At 37.8% G+C, this 12,267-nt stretch overlaps 1 protein-coding gene across 1 annotated transcript; it reads right to left on the bottom strand.

Annotated features, from left to right (window-relative positions):
- Positions 1-6,898: 6,898 nt before the first annotated feature.
- LOC127674389 (uncharacterized) lies at positions 6,899-10,729 on the bottom strand. The gene is made up of 2 exons (XM_052170198.1): positions 10,653-10,729; positions 6,899-7,622 (listed from the first exon to the last, which is right to left on the bottom strand). The coding sequence occupies exons 1-2, from the start codon at positions 10,727-10,729 to the stop codon at positions 6,899-6,901; spliced, it is 801 nt and encodes a 266-aa protein (XP_052026158.1).
- Between the last annotated feature and the right edge of the window lie 1,538 nt (positions 10,730-12,267).

The raw sequence follows: 12,267 nt of genomic DNA, 5'->3' as shown, positions 1-12,267 counted from the left end.
CAACAAAAACAACAGAAAACCCACATACACGTGGAAATTGAACAATATTCTACTCAATGATACCTTGGTCAAGGAAGAAATAAAGAAAGAAATTAAAGACTTTTTAGAACACAATGAAAATGAAAACACAACATACCCAAATCTATGGGACACAAGGAAAGCAGTGCTAAGAGGAAAACTCATAGCCCTGAGTGCCTCCAAAAAGAAAATGGAGAGAGCACACATTACCAGCTTAATGACACACCTGAAAGCCCTGGAACAAAAAGAAGCTCTTTCACCCAGGAGGAGTAGAAGGCAGGAAATCATCAAACTCAGGGCCGAAATCAACCAAGTAGAAACAAAAAGAACCATACAAAAAATCAACAAAACCAGGAGCTGGTACTTTGAGAAAATCAATAAGATAGATAAACCCTTAGCCAGACTGACCAAAGGGCTCAGAGAAAGGATCCAAATTAACAAACTTCGAAATGAAAAGGGAGATATAACAACGGAAACTGAGGAAATCCAAAAAAATCATCAGATCCTACTACAAGAGCCTGTACTCAACACAATGGAGAATCTGGAGGAAATGGACAATTTCCTTGACAGATACCAAATACCAAAATTAAATCAGGACCAACTAGACCATCTAAACAGTCCCATAATGTCTAAAGAAATAGATGGAGTCATAGAAAGTCTTCCAACCAAAAAAAGCACAGGACCAGATGGTTTCAGTGCAGAATTCTATCAGACCTTCAAAGAAGAGTTAACACCAATACTCTTCAAACTGTTCCACAAAATAGAAACAGAAGGAACACTACCTAATTCCTTCTACGAAGACACAATGACGCTGATACCAAAGCCACACAAAGATCCAACAAAGAAAGAGAACTTCAGACCAATTTCCCTTATGAACATCGATGCAAAAAAATACTCAATAAAATTCTTGCCAACCGAATCCAAGAACACATCAAAACGATCATCCACCATGATCAAGTAGGCTTTATCCTGGGAATGCAAGGTTGGTTCAATATACGGAAATCCAGCAATGCAATCCACTCCTTATCTTTTCAATATTGTACTTGAGGTACTAGCTCAGGCAATTCGACAACATAAGGAGGTCAAAGGGATACAAATTGGAAAGGAAGAAGTCAAACTTTCATTATTTGCAGACGACATGATAGTGTACCTAAGTGACCCAAAAAACTCCACTAGAGAGCTCCTACAGCTGATAAACAACTTCAGCAAAGTGGCAGGTTATAAAATCAACACAAGCAAATCAGTGGCCTTCCTATACTCAAAGGATAAGCAGGCTGAGAAAGAAATTAGGGAAATGACCCCCTTCACAATAGCCACAAACAAAAAAAAGGTATCTTGGGGTGACTCTTACCAAACATGTGAAAGATCTGTATGACAAGAACTTCAAGACTCTGAAGAAGGAAATGGAAGAAGACATCAAAAAATGGGAAAACCTCCCATGCTCATGGATCAGTAGAATCAATATAGTTAAAATGGCCATTTTGCCAAAAGCAATATACAGATTCAATGCAATACCCATCAAAATCCCAACTCAATTCTTCACAGAGTTAGAAAGAGCAATTATCAAATTCATCTGGAACAACAAAAAACCCAGGATAGCTAAAACTATTCTCAGCAACAAAAGAAAATCTGGGGGAATCAGTATCCCTGACCTCAAGCAATACTACAGAGCAATAGTGTTAAAAACTGCATGGTATTGGCACAGTGACAGGCAGGAGGATCAATGGAACAGGATTGAAGATCCAGAAATGAACCCACACACCTATGGCCACTTGATCCTTGACAAAGAGCCTGAAAACATCCAATGGAAAAAAGATAGCCTTTTCAACAAATGGTGCTGGTTCAACTGGAGGGCAGCATGCAGAAGAATGCGAATTGATCCATCCTTGTCTCCTTGTACTAAGCTCAAATCCAAATGGATCAAGGACCTCCACATAAAGCCAGACACTCTGAAGCTAATAGAAAAGAAACTGGGGAAGACCCTTGAGGACATCGGTACAGGGAGAAAGTTTCTGAACAGAACACCAATAGCTTATGCTCTAAGAGCAAGAATTGACAAATGGGACCTCATAAAATTACAAAGTTTCTGCAAGGCAAAGGACACCATCTAGAGGACAAATCGGCAACCAACAAATTGGGAAAAGATCTTCACCAATCCTACATCAGATAGAGGGCTAATATCCAATATATATAAAGAACTCAAGAAGTTAGACTCCAGAAAACCGAACAGCCCTATTAAAAAATGGGGTACAGAGGTAAACAAAGAATTCACACCTGAAGAACTTCGGATGGCGGAGAAGCATCTTAAAAAATGCTCAACTTCATTAGTCATTAGGGAAATGCAAATCAAAACAACCCTGAGATTTCATCTTACACCATTCAGAATGGCTAAGATTAAAAATTCAGGAGACAGCAGGTGTTGGAGAGGGTGTGGAGAAAGAGGAACACTCCTCCACTGCTGGTGGGGCTGCAAATTGGTACAACCACTCTGGAAATCAGTCTGGCGTTTCCTCCGAAAACTGGGCACCTCACTTCCAGAAGATCCTGCTATACCACTCCTGGGCATATTCCCAGAGGATTCCCCAACATGTAATAAGGATACATGCTCTACTATGTTCATAGCAGCCCTATTTATAATTGCCAGATGCTGGAAAGAACCCAGGTATCCCTCAACAGAAGAGTGGATACAAAAAATGTGGTATATCTACACAATGGAGTACTATTCAGCCATTAGAAACAATGAATTCATGAAATTCTTAGCAAATGGATGGAGCTAGAGAACATCATACTAAGTGAGGTAACCCAGACTCAAAAGGTGAATCATGGTATGCACTCACTAATAAGTGGTTATTAACCTAGAAAACTGGAATACCCAAAACATAATCCACACATCAAATGAGGTACAAGGAGAAAGGAGGACTGGCCCCCGGTTCTGGAGAGACTCAGTGAAACACTATTCGGCAAAACCAGAACAGGGAAGTGGGAAGGGGTGGGTGGGAGGACAGGGAAAGAGAAGGGGACTTAAGGGACTTTCGGGGAGTGGGGGGCTAGAAAAGGGGAAATCATTTGAAATGTAAATAAATTATATCGAATAAAAAAAATAAAATAAAATAAAAGTTTATGCTAATTGTAGCCTCATGAAATGTATTTTGCAATTTTTGTTCTGATTCTCCAAAGTATAATGGAGTCTCACTTTTACGGTGAGTGTTATGTTAGCACAATCTAGAGTCATCTGAGCAAAGTGAACCTCCGTTAATAATATTCCTTCATTATGGTGTCAGTTCTTGTGACCTCCATGTGAGCTGGATCCCACGTTGGGCTGGTCACTGGACCTTCCTTTCCTCAGGCTCCTCTCCAATTCCATTCCTGTAATCCTTTCAGAGAGGAAAATTTTTGTGCCAGATTTGTGACTGTGGGATGCCCCCTACCTCATTTCATGCCCTGTCTTCCCGCTGGAGGTGGGTTCTATCAGTTACCTCTCCCTACTGTTGGGCATTTTATCAAATGTCCCTTCCTTTTAGTCCTGAGAGTCTCTCACCTGTCAGGTCTCTGTTTCATTCTGGAGAGTACCCCCAACATCTTATCTCCTGAGGTTGCCTGTTTCTATTCGTTCTGCTGGCCTTCAGGGCTTCAGTCCTTTGCCCTTTCACAATACCAGATCAGGTTCCCCACTTCCCCATGCCTACCACTTTTCCTCCAAGATCCCTCCCTCCATCCACACTTGTGATTGCTTTTTTCCCTCTCAAGTGGGACTGATATGTGCTCACATGGGCACTTCACTTTGTTGACCTTTTAGAGTTCTTTGACTAATATACACTTATTAGTGAGTACATACCATTCATGTCCTTTTGGGTCTGAGTTACCTCACTCAGGATTATATTTTCCAGTTCCATCCATGTGCCTGCAAAACTCAAGATATCCTCATTCTTAATAGCAGAGTACTAATCCATTGTGTAAATAAACCACATTTTTTGTATCCATTCTTCTGTCCTGGGACATCTAGATTGCTTCCAGCTTCTGGCTATAACATATAAGGCCACTATGAACATGGTGGGACACATGCTCCTGTGGCATCACGGAATAACTGTTGGGTATATTCCAAAGAGTAGTATTGTTGGAGTCATGGGTCACTCCATGTGTACTCTTTGGTTCGTAGTTTGGTCCCTGGGAGCTCTGGGGGTACTGGTTAGTTCATATTTTGGTTCCTCTTATGGGACTGCAAACCCATTAGCTCACTGGGTGGAAAATGCATGTGTGTTTTGGAATCATATACCAACCATACAACCATACAACCATACAACCATAAAAGGACACAGATCCTGGCTCTACCAAATGTGTTATATTAACGAAAATACAGCTTGTTTGTGTGTGTGTCCTACATCTCTCAGATTGCTTTAGACAATAATAAAATCCAACTCATATGGTTACTATGAGGATTGTGTGAGGAAATTTGCAAAGGTCCTTAGAATGCAATAAATGACTAATTAATATTTAAAAGAAAAAAAGAAAAAGAAATTTTGGTAGAGTCCTCTCTTAAGGAATGATTCATAGGGAAAGTTGGAGCTCTCTGTGGGCATCCCAGTCTTGGACAGGTGGTGCTGAGTTGTACAAAAGGACAAGCTGAAGTACCTATGGAGTTCAACACATTGAGCAGTGTTCCTTGATGGCTGCTGTTTCAGCTCATGCCTCCAGGTTTCTGACCTATGTACTCTCAGTAGTGGAGAGTGAACCACCTACCATGATTTCTCTCAAGACATACCTAGAATTATGTCCAACTGTGTTATTTCCAATAGGTGAAGCATTAGCTGAAGACATACAGTTCAGCCATTTTCTCTTGGTGGTGAGCTCTCCAGATGCTTAGTTTCAAGTGTTACCCTCACTGTGACCATGCTATATCTGATAATAGGTTAGACACAATGAATCCCTCAAAAACCAAGATACACATTACATCCCAAGATTCCATTAGTGTGTGTACCACACCATAAGTCCTAACCCTGGATGCAGAATTCTCATTTTCATTGCCTGAACAAATTCCCTGGATTTCTCAAGACAGCCCTTGTACCATCATTCCCTGTCAGTCATGTAACCAAGCATGCAAATACCATCTCTACAAATTAATTTAAGTGATACAAAGAAAAAGCCATGGAACTAATTTTGTTGATAATGTTCTCCAAATTCTCTCCTGGTACAGACATGCAAAATTGTCACTTGCCTTCCTCTAGTGACACAGCTCCTTCACAGGGTTTCTACACTGAGTTGTACCATGCTGAGAGTGATACAAGAACATCACACTCTGAGACATTGCTCTGCAAGCAGACATTATTAGCAGAATCATATGTTGAGCTGGAAGGATATATGCTAGAATTATCCAAACACTACCACCACATTTTGTTGTGCTCTTTACTTTCTTGACACTAACCCCACATGTACATATTAGCTGGTTTATCTCCATAGTTCATGTCCTAAGTATGTATGCACTGTATTCTCTTTAAGGTTCTTTAAACATTTTCACTCTCCCAAGGAGTCATGCAGCACAATGCTTCGGGTATGTCCCAGAACAACAAAAGGGGTGTCCTCACTCTAGCAGGAAGCATAGTTCTATACCTGTGTCTCCTGGTTCATATATGCCTGGTAAGTCCCTTCAAAACTTATCCTAGCTGCAACAGGAATACCTGGTACACTCTTGATTTTGTGCACAGGTACATGCTGGCTTTGTCTGCTGAATTCTCTGCCTTACACACTAGAGACTTTTCCTCATATCCCAGCCTACTTAAAGATAAGAAGAAGATACACTGAATTGGTCTCTTCTTGGAATTTGTTTTACCATTAATTAATACTCTTCTATGATGTGTTGATGGAACTAATTAGTGGGTATATCAGTAGTTCTTTATAATTCATTTTATTTAAATCATCCTTGAGCCAAATAATGAAAGGGGTTTTCTCTGCCTATCTAATTTCAAGCTATTTTCCACTTCAGCATATACTCTATGGATTCCATCTTATGAACTAGGTCTTAAATACATTTAAATTATGGTATGTGCTTCCTTAGTTAACATTTGTGACACTATTATAGTGATACATCTGCAAGCTGGTCTCTGTCACAGTTCTCAGGATTTGCGCTGTTTGATATTGACAATAGAGGTAGTCTAACTTGCATTAATATGCATGTACATCAATAAGGTGTGAAGTTTGTATTTAGCAGAAGCTCTATTTTTTCATGTTCAGTTACATAAGAAATGTATTCCTTCCTAATAGGGTCATACTTATATAAGATTGTAGAGAATCATTAATGGAAATGTAACAGCCTCTTTTTCAGGAAGCATATTGTTTATGGAAGCCTATTCACCAATGGCTTAAAATAATATATGCCATTCTGGTCCACTGGGGTTTTATTGGAGGCATAAGATATGTAGTCTTGGAGTTATCTCACCCACTCGAATCCTTGCATTTATGTTCATAATTAAGAAAGTGCTTCTTTAGTGGATTCCTGTAAGATTTTACAAAGGGCCTTTAGTATTGCTTGTACCTTAGGTTCTCCACAAGAGTGTGATTATTGTTTTGCTTAAGCAACAACTACCTTGTGAAAATATTTCACCAGGAATTTATTTTATTTTTGCAACATGTATTTCAAATACACATTCTCTTTCTACTGCTTATTGGATAGTTCTGAGCACATTATCATAGCCTTCAGAGTTTGGAATATGAAAATATTTTAAAGAAATTAAAAAGAAGGGATATGCAGGATGAAGTAAATTTAAACACAGCTTGAGAATCAATTGATGCTTGCTATAGAACAAATTTATTAGAATGAGTTTCCTGTAGGAATAGGAAAATTCCCAAGGACCATTTTACATATGTTGTAAATACGGAAGACCCCTCTTTAGGCCTCTAGAATGCCTGTTTTGGAAGCGCACTTGGTCTTAACAGGACTCTGTAGTTTCAAATAGCTTATCTCAGAGAGAAACATGATCACACCAAAGAGTGACATGGTGGCTATAAGGAGGCCTACTGGTAACACCGCAGTTAAATGTTTGCTCTTTAAGGCTTCTTTCTTAACAGGAAAATCAGATGGAAAGTCAAGAGTGGTGTGGCCATAAAGATCTACCATGTGGTTCCAGGTCACAGAAACAAATGTGAACACACTGCTAACAGACAAAATTAAGGCAGAGATCTTATAGCAACATATCTGCATCTCCACAAGTGGGTCTTTCATGCAGCTGATCTTAATGGCCATTACACTGAAAATCAGAACCAGGGGCTTCATCAAAATGGCCCATACTATCAGGTTCTGCGCATACAAAAATTCAGTTGAAATGTTCCAAGTTGAATCAATAGGGGTGTACACCAGCATCTTCGTTAGTTTTCCAGAGATGTTAAACTCTTGAGGATAGTACACTTCCCACAGTCCAAAGGACACAAACTGCACAACATCATTGTCAAAGTCCCATAGGCGCCAGCATAAGCTGCATGCAATGACTATTTCAAACACGAAAGCTGCTAAGCTGCTAAGGAGGCCACTCAGTTTGTAGATGTACTCCTTTCCATTGTTACATCTGTAGATGACATTGAAAAAATATAAAGTCAAGTCAAGGACACAAAAGAATCTGGCAAAACAATAGCTATAGTACAAGGAACACTAAGATCTCATACTGAGTCCCAGATTTCACATAGCTGCATTTATGTAGTCTATGAATTAGTGTTTACCAAACAACAATATATGAAGCTGGGAAATCCATGACAATCAGAGGATTACCATCTACAAGTGGTTTTTTGTCTAAAATTTTAGTTTATCTGTCAAATACTAAATTGTAAGTATCTATTAACTAAGAATTTTCACCCTTGGAATTAATAGTATAAAAATAATTTGTATTATCATATGTAAGGTGATGTTTTATCATCTGTGCATTCAATGCACAAATGTAATAAATAAATGAAAGCAACAAATGCAAGAATGCTCAAATATCATTTCTAAATTACATTATAGTACTATCATATTACTATTGTAAAGTGAAGTCTGCTGAAAGAACAAGCAAAGTGAAAAATAATTGATATTGCATAATAATGCATGTACTAATTCCATACATGAAACATATAGTCTTATATATGTATAAAGGCTTTGACAGACACATGAACACAAACCCATACACTTTCAAACAGGAACACAAAAGACGTGTGCCAAAAGGAACTCTATTTAGAAAAATCTAACAGTGTGAAATGTCTTCCTGACATATTTTTTTCTGAAATGTGAAATTGTTTAAAAAGCTATAAAAAATTTAATTAAGGGCACAGTGAAAATGAATTCCAAAATATGTAAATATCTAGGCCACAGCTATTCCTCAGTAAAAGAGTAATTGCTTCATTTGTGAAAGGGCCTGAAATCATTTAGTGCCAAAGCCCAAAATTTACACATAAATCATGAAGACTTGTTGACATTTCCATAATTTACACATAATGTATTCAAATGTCCACATTCAAATAATGAATTTTATTTGATTGTTGTACATATGCTATCCTGACTATCTTGTGTCTTTTAGCAAAAATATATATTCCACATGTAATGTATGCACAAATTCATTTAGATATGTCCTACGTTAAAATGCTCATAGAAAACTGTGACTCAAGGCATGCCATGGAGTACTTGAAAAGAACACCAAGGGGGCAAATGTTTGTATCCACCAGGTATGTGGTGAAGTTTATTGCGACTGTCCATTTTGTAGGTACTAAAATCAGAATCTAGTTGCTAGGAAAATTTCCCTCCCAGGTACCCACTCTTTGACATTTACTAGAGAAAGTACTTCACAATTTGGAGAAGATAGTAAATGTACCTCTTGGAAAGTTATAGCAGAGAGAGGAATTAAATTGATGATGTCTACAGCAATACCCTAATCAAATCTTGTTACTTACCAGGACAAATCTGAAGCAATGTACTTCAGGAACAGTGAATATTGATTTACAAGCAAAAAAGGTGGAAAATGCAGCTATGGCACACAAATGAGCTAGTCTAGGAGGACCTGGTTCTGCCCATGTCTGAATTCCATGGAGTAGGTGCATCTCTTTCATACAGACCCATTTTGAAAACCCCTATCCAACATTTTAATATTTTACCTCCATGTATTAATGGTGAGGTGATCCATTTGAAAGATGCTGTGATCATAAATATCTTTGAACTAACAGGAAATGTTGAACAGAAATGGAGTCACACAGAAGGGGAATCACCTTTAGGAAGAAAAATTCGGTTAGGCAAAAATTTCAACTCAGAACAATGTCTCACCAACCAACTGCTGGCTCACACAATCCTTTACAATTCTGCCCTGTACTTTTGATTAGTTGGGGACTCATTTATATACTTCACGAAGTTTAACACATCTGATATGCCTAAACACCCAGTCAGATCTGCACAATCATTATGCCACTGTTATATAAAAGAAAAGAGAGAGTCTAATTCACCTACTGGTGTTCAGGAAATTACACAGGTGTAATAGTCAGCACAAGCTGAAGAGATCTCTTACACAAGTATGGCTTCCACACACCTGATATTCCCAGATGTACATATATGAAAATGTTCTTAACAAGTTGCTAAAACTTATGTCAGGGACCTTTTCTGCCTTCTAAGTCTTGTAAAATGAAAAATTATTACTAATAACTAAATAAAATATCAAATACTTGCCTTTATCTTCTCAGTGAAGTGCAAATGTCAGACTGCCCAGTGTAAGAGTAACATTGAAAAGTTTTGTTTCCATGACTACCAAAACTGAATGACTCATTATGACTCAGAGTTAAGATATAGTCTTAAAGGGCCAGAGACGCTAATGTTTATGCAACAATGTTTAGGGAAATAATTTTTCATTGTTAATTTAGAAAGATTCCTCTTGCAGAATATCTTGATTATGGATTTCCCCTTTGATATTTCAATATCCTTCCATACCTGCATACTCATCGAAATGCTTATCAATTTACTCATGACACCAAAGCATAAAATAATCTTATAACTTAATTACAGTAGGGCAAAACAGAAAATTCATAACTATACAAAACAAAGTCTCAAGAGATTTAAAATAAAAGATGTCACTTCTCCCTGTCACTTTCCTTGTACTTTAGTGCAGTGGATGTACAGAGTGATGATCCTTTGGTGAAAATAACTTTGTTTTTTCTAGCAGGCATCAATTGTAAATAGCTTCTAGGTTACTGGTGATTCGTTGCGTTCAGTACTTTGTGATAGTACTACTATTGTCTGCTGTGAACTTGTGTGAATACTGTCACTATTTTCTGAAAGATAGGAAAGAGTATGATGAACACTTGTCATTTAGGATTGAATTCTACCAAGTCTCTCATACTGTCCACATTGTTCAGTTGTGGGGCTCTTTGTTAATTATCTTCTATTGCATGAAAATGCTTATATGATGTTGACTGAGGGAGGCAGCAATATATGACTAAATAATATTAACATTAAGAGTGAACTATTTATTCCATGGTCTGAGTATTATGAGATTTCCCCTATCGCAATGAAGTATCTAATATCAGGTGCCTGTCCAAGTAAGCAGGGTTATTTACACGGTCTAGTACTAAGGCTTGAATTGGACCCTGAGTCTAGTATAAATGCTTCATGTCACTCCCATAACATTTGTGAACCTTACACCAGCATATCTTCCAAGCAGGTCACTGTAGTGAACCTTGCTTCACTACAAGTGAAGAACTTGTAATGAACATGCATCTATGTGGTCTTGCTGGTTAAAATTATCATGTATTAACTATTATAGTATCATAAAGAAAGTACCATGCTCAATAACTACATGCATAAACAACATAGGAAATATTTGCACCAGCACATCTAAATTGGAAGAAGAGAGAAAGAGAAAGAGAAGGAGACAGAGAGACAGAGACAGAAAGAGATAGCAAACAGAGTGTGAAGGAGGGAGTGAAACTCACATACATATGAAGACACAGTACCATCATTGCCAAAATAAACAACAGTAACAGAAAAAACAAGAATTAGCAATCAATGACCATTAATATCTCTCTATTTCTAAATAAATAGACACAGTTTCTAGAATGGAAATTAAATGTGTCCATCTTTCAAATTCATATGAGAAAAACACATTGGCATGTGGATTGACTTCAAAGTCTTTGATTGAATTTTATTGATCAAGGTGTCTGGTATTATACCAATGCCATGCTTTTTTAATTAATATTGGTCTGAAACATTTTTACATGAATGATGGTAATACCTCCAGATGTCTGTTTATTGTACAGTATTGCTTTATCTATACTAGGCTTTTTTATTTGATTTTGTTTTTCCATATGAAGGTGAGTATTTTTTTCTTTCATGTTCTGTAAAGAAATACATTGTAAATTAATAGGAATTGTGCTCTTTCTGGATATCTCTGTTGTTAAGATGGAGATTTGCACTGGGTCAATCCTGATCCACAAGCATGGGAAATTATTTCTTCATCTGATTATCTTCTTCAATTTCTTTCTTCAAAGACTTGAAATTTGTTTTAATTTTTACAATTCTCTTTTATTTTTAATTTATTTTTATTTTTTTATTCGATATATTTTTATTTACATTTCAAATGATTTCCCCGTTTCTAGCCCCCCATTCCCCGAAAGTCCCATAAGCCCCCTTCTCTCCCCCTGTCCACCCCTTCCCAATTCCCCATTCTGGTTTTGCCCTATACTTCTTCACTGAGTCTTTCCAGAACAAGGGGCCACTCCTCCTTTCTTCTTGTACCTCATTTGATGTATGGATTGTGTTTGGGGTATTCCAGTTTTCTAGGTTAATATCCACTTATTAGTGAGTGCATACCATGAGTCACCTTTTGAGTCTGGGTTACCTCACTTAGTATGATGTTTTCTAGCTCCATCCATTTGCCTAAGAATTTCATGAATTCATTGTTTCTAATGGCTGAATAGTACTCCATTGTGTAGATATACCACATTTTTTACATCCACTCTTCTATTGAGGGATACCTGGGTTCTTTCCAGCATCTGGCAATTATAAATAGGGCTGATATGAACATAGTAGAGCATGTATCCTTATTACATGGTGGGGAATCCTCTGGGTATATGCCCAGGAGTGGTATAGCAGGATCTTCTGGAAGTGAGGTGCCCAGTTTTCGGAGGAACCGCCAGACTGATTTCCAGAGTGGTTGTACCAATTTGCAACCCCACCAGCAGTGGAAGAGTGTTCCTTTTTCTCCACACCCTCTCCAACACCTGCTGTCTCCTGAATTTTTAATCATAGCCATTCTG

The sequence above is a fragment of the Apodemus sylvaticus genome, chromosome X, assembly GCF_947179515.1.
Source record: "Apodemus sylvaticus chromosome X, mApoSyl1.1, whole genome shotgun sequence".
NCBI lineage: Eukaryota > Metazoa > Chordata > Mammalia > Rodentia > Muridae > Apodemus > Apodemus sylvaticus.
This window is presented reverse-complemented; position numbering and strand designations above follow the sequence as displayed.

Excerpts from the sequence above, each read along its gene's own strand:
- LOC127674389 (XM_052170198.1), bottom strand. The coding sequence starts at position 10,729 with ATGCATGTTCATTACAAGTTCTTCACTTGTAGTGAAGCAAGGTTCACT. Across the intron at positions 7,623-10,652 it reads TGCTTGGAAGATATGCTGGT|ATTCTTTTGTGTCCTTGACT; the intron begins GTAAGGTTCACA and ends TTGTTTTGCCAG.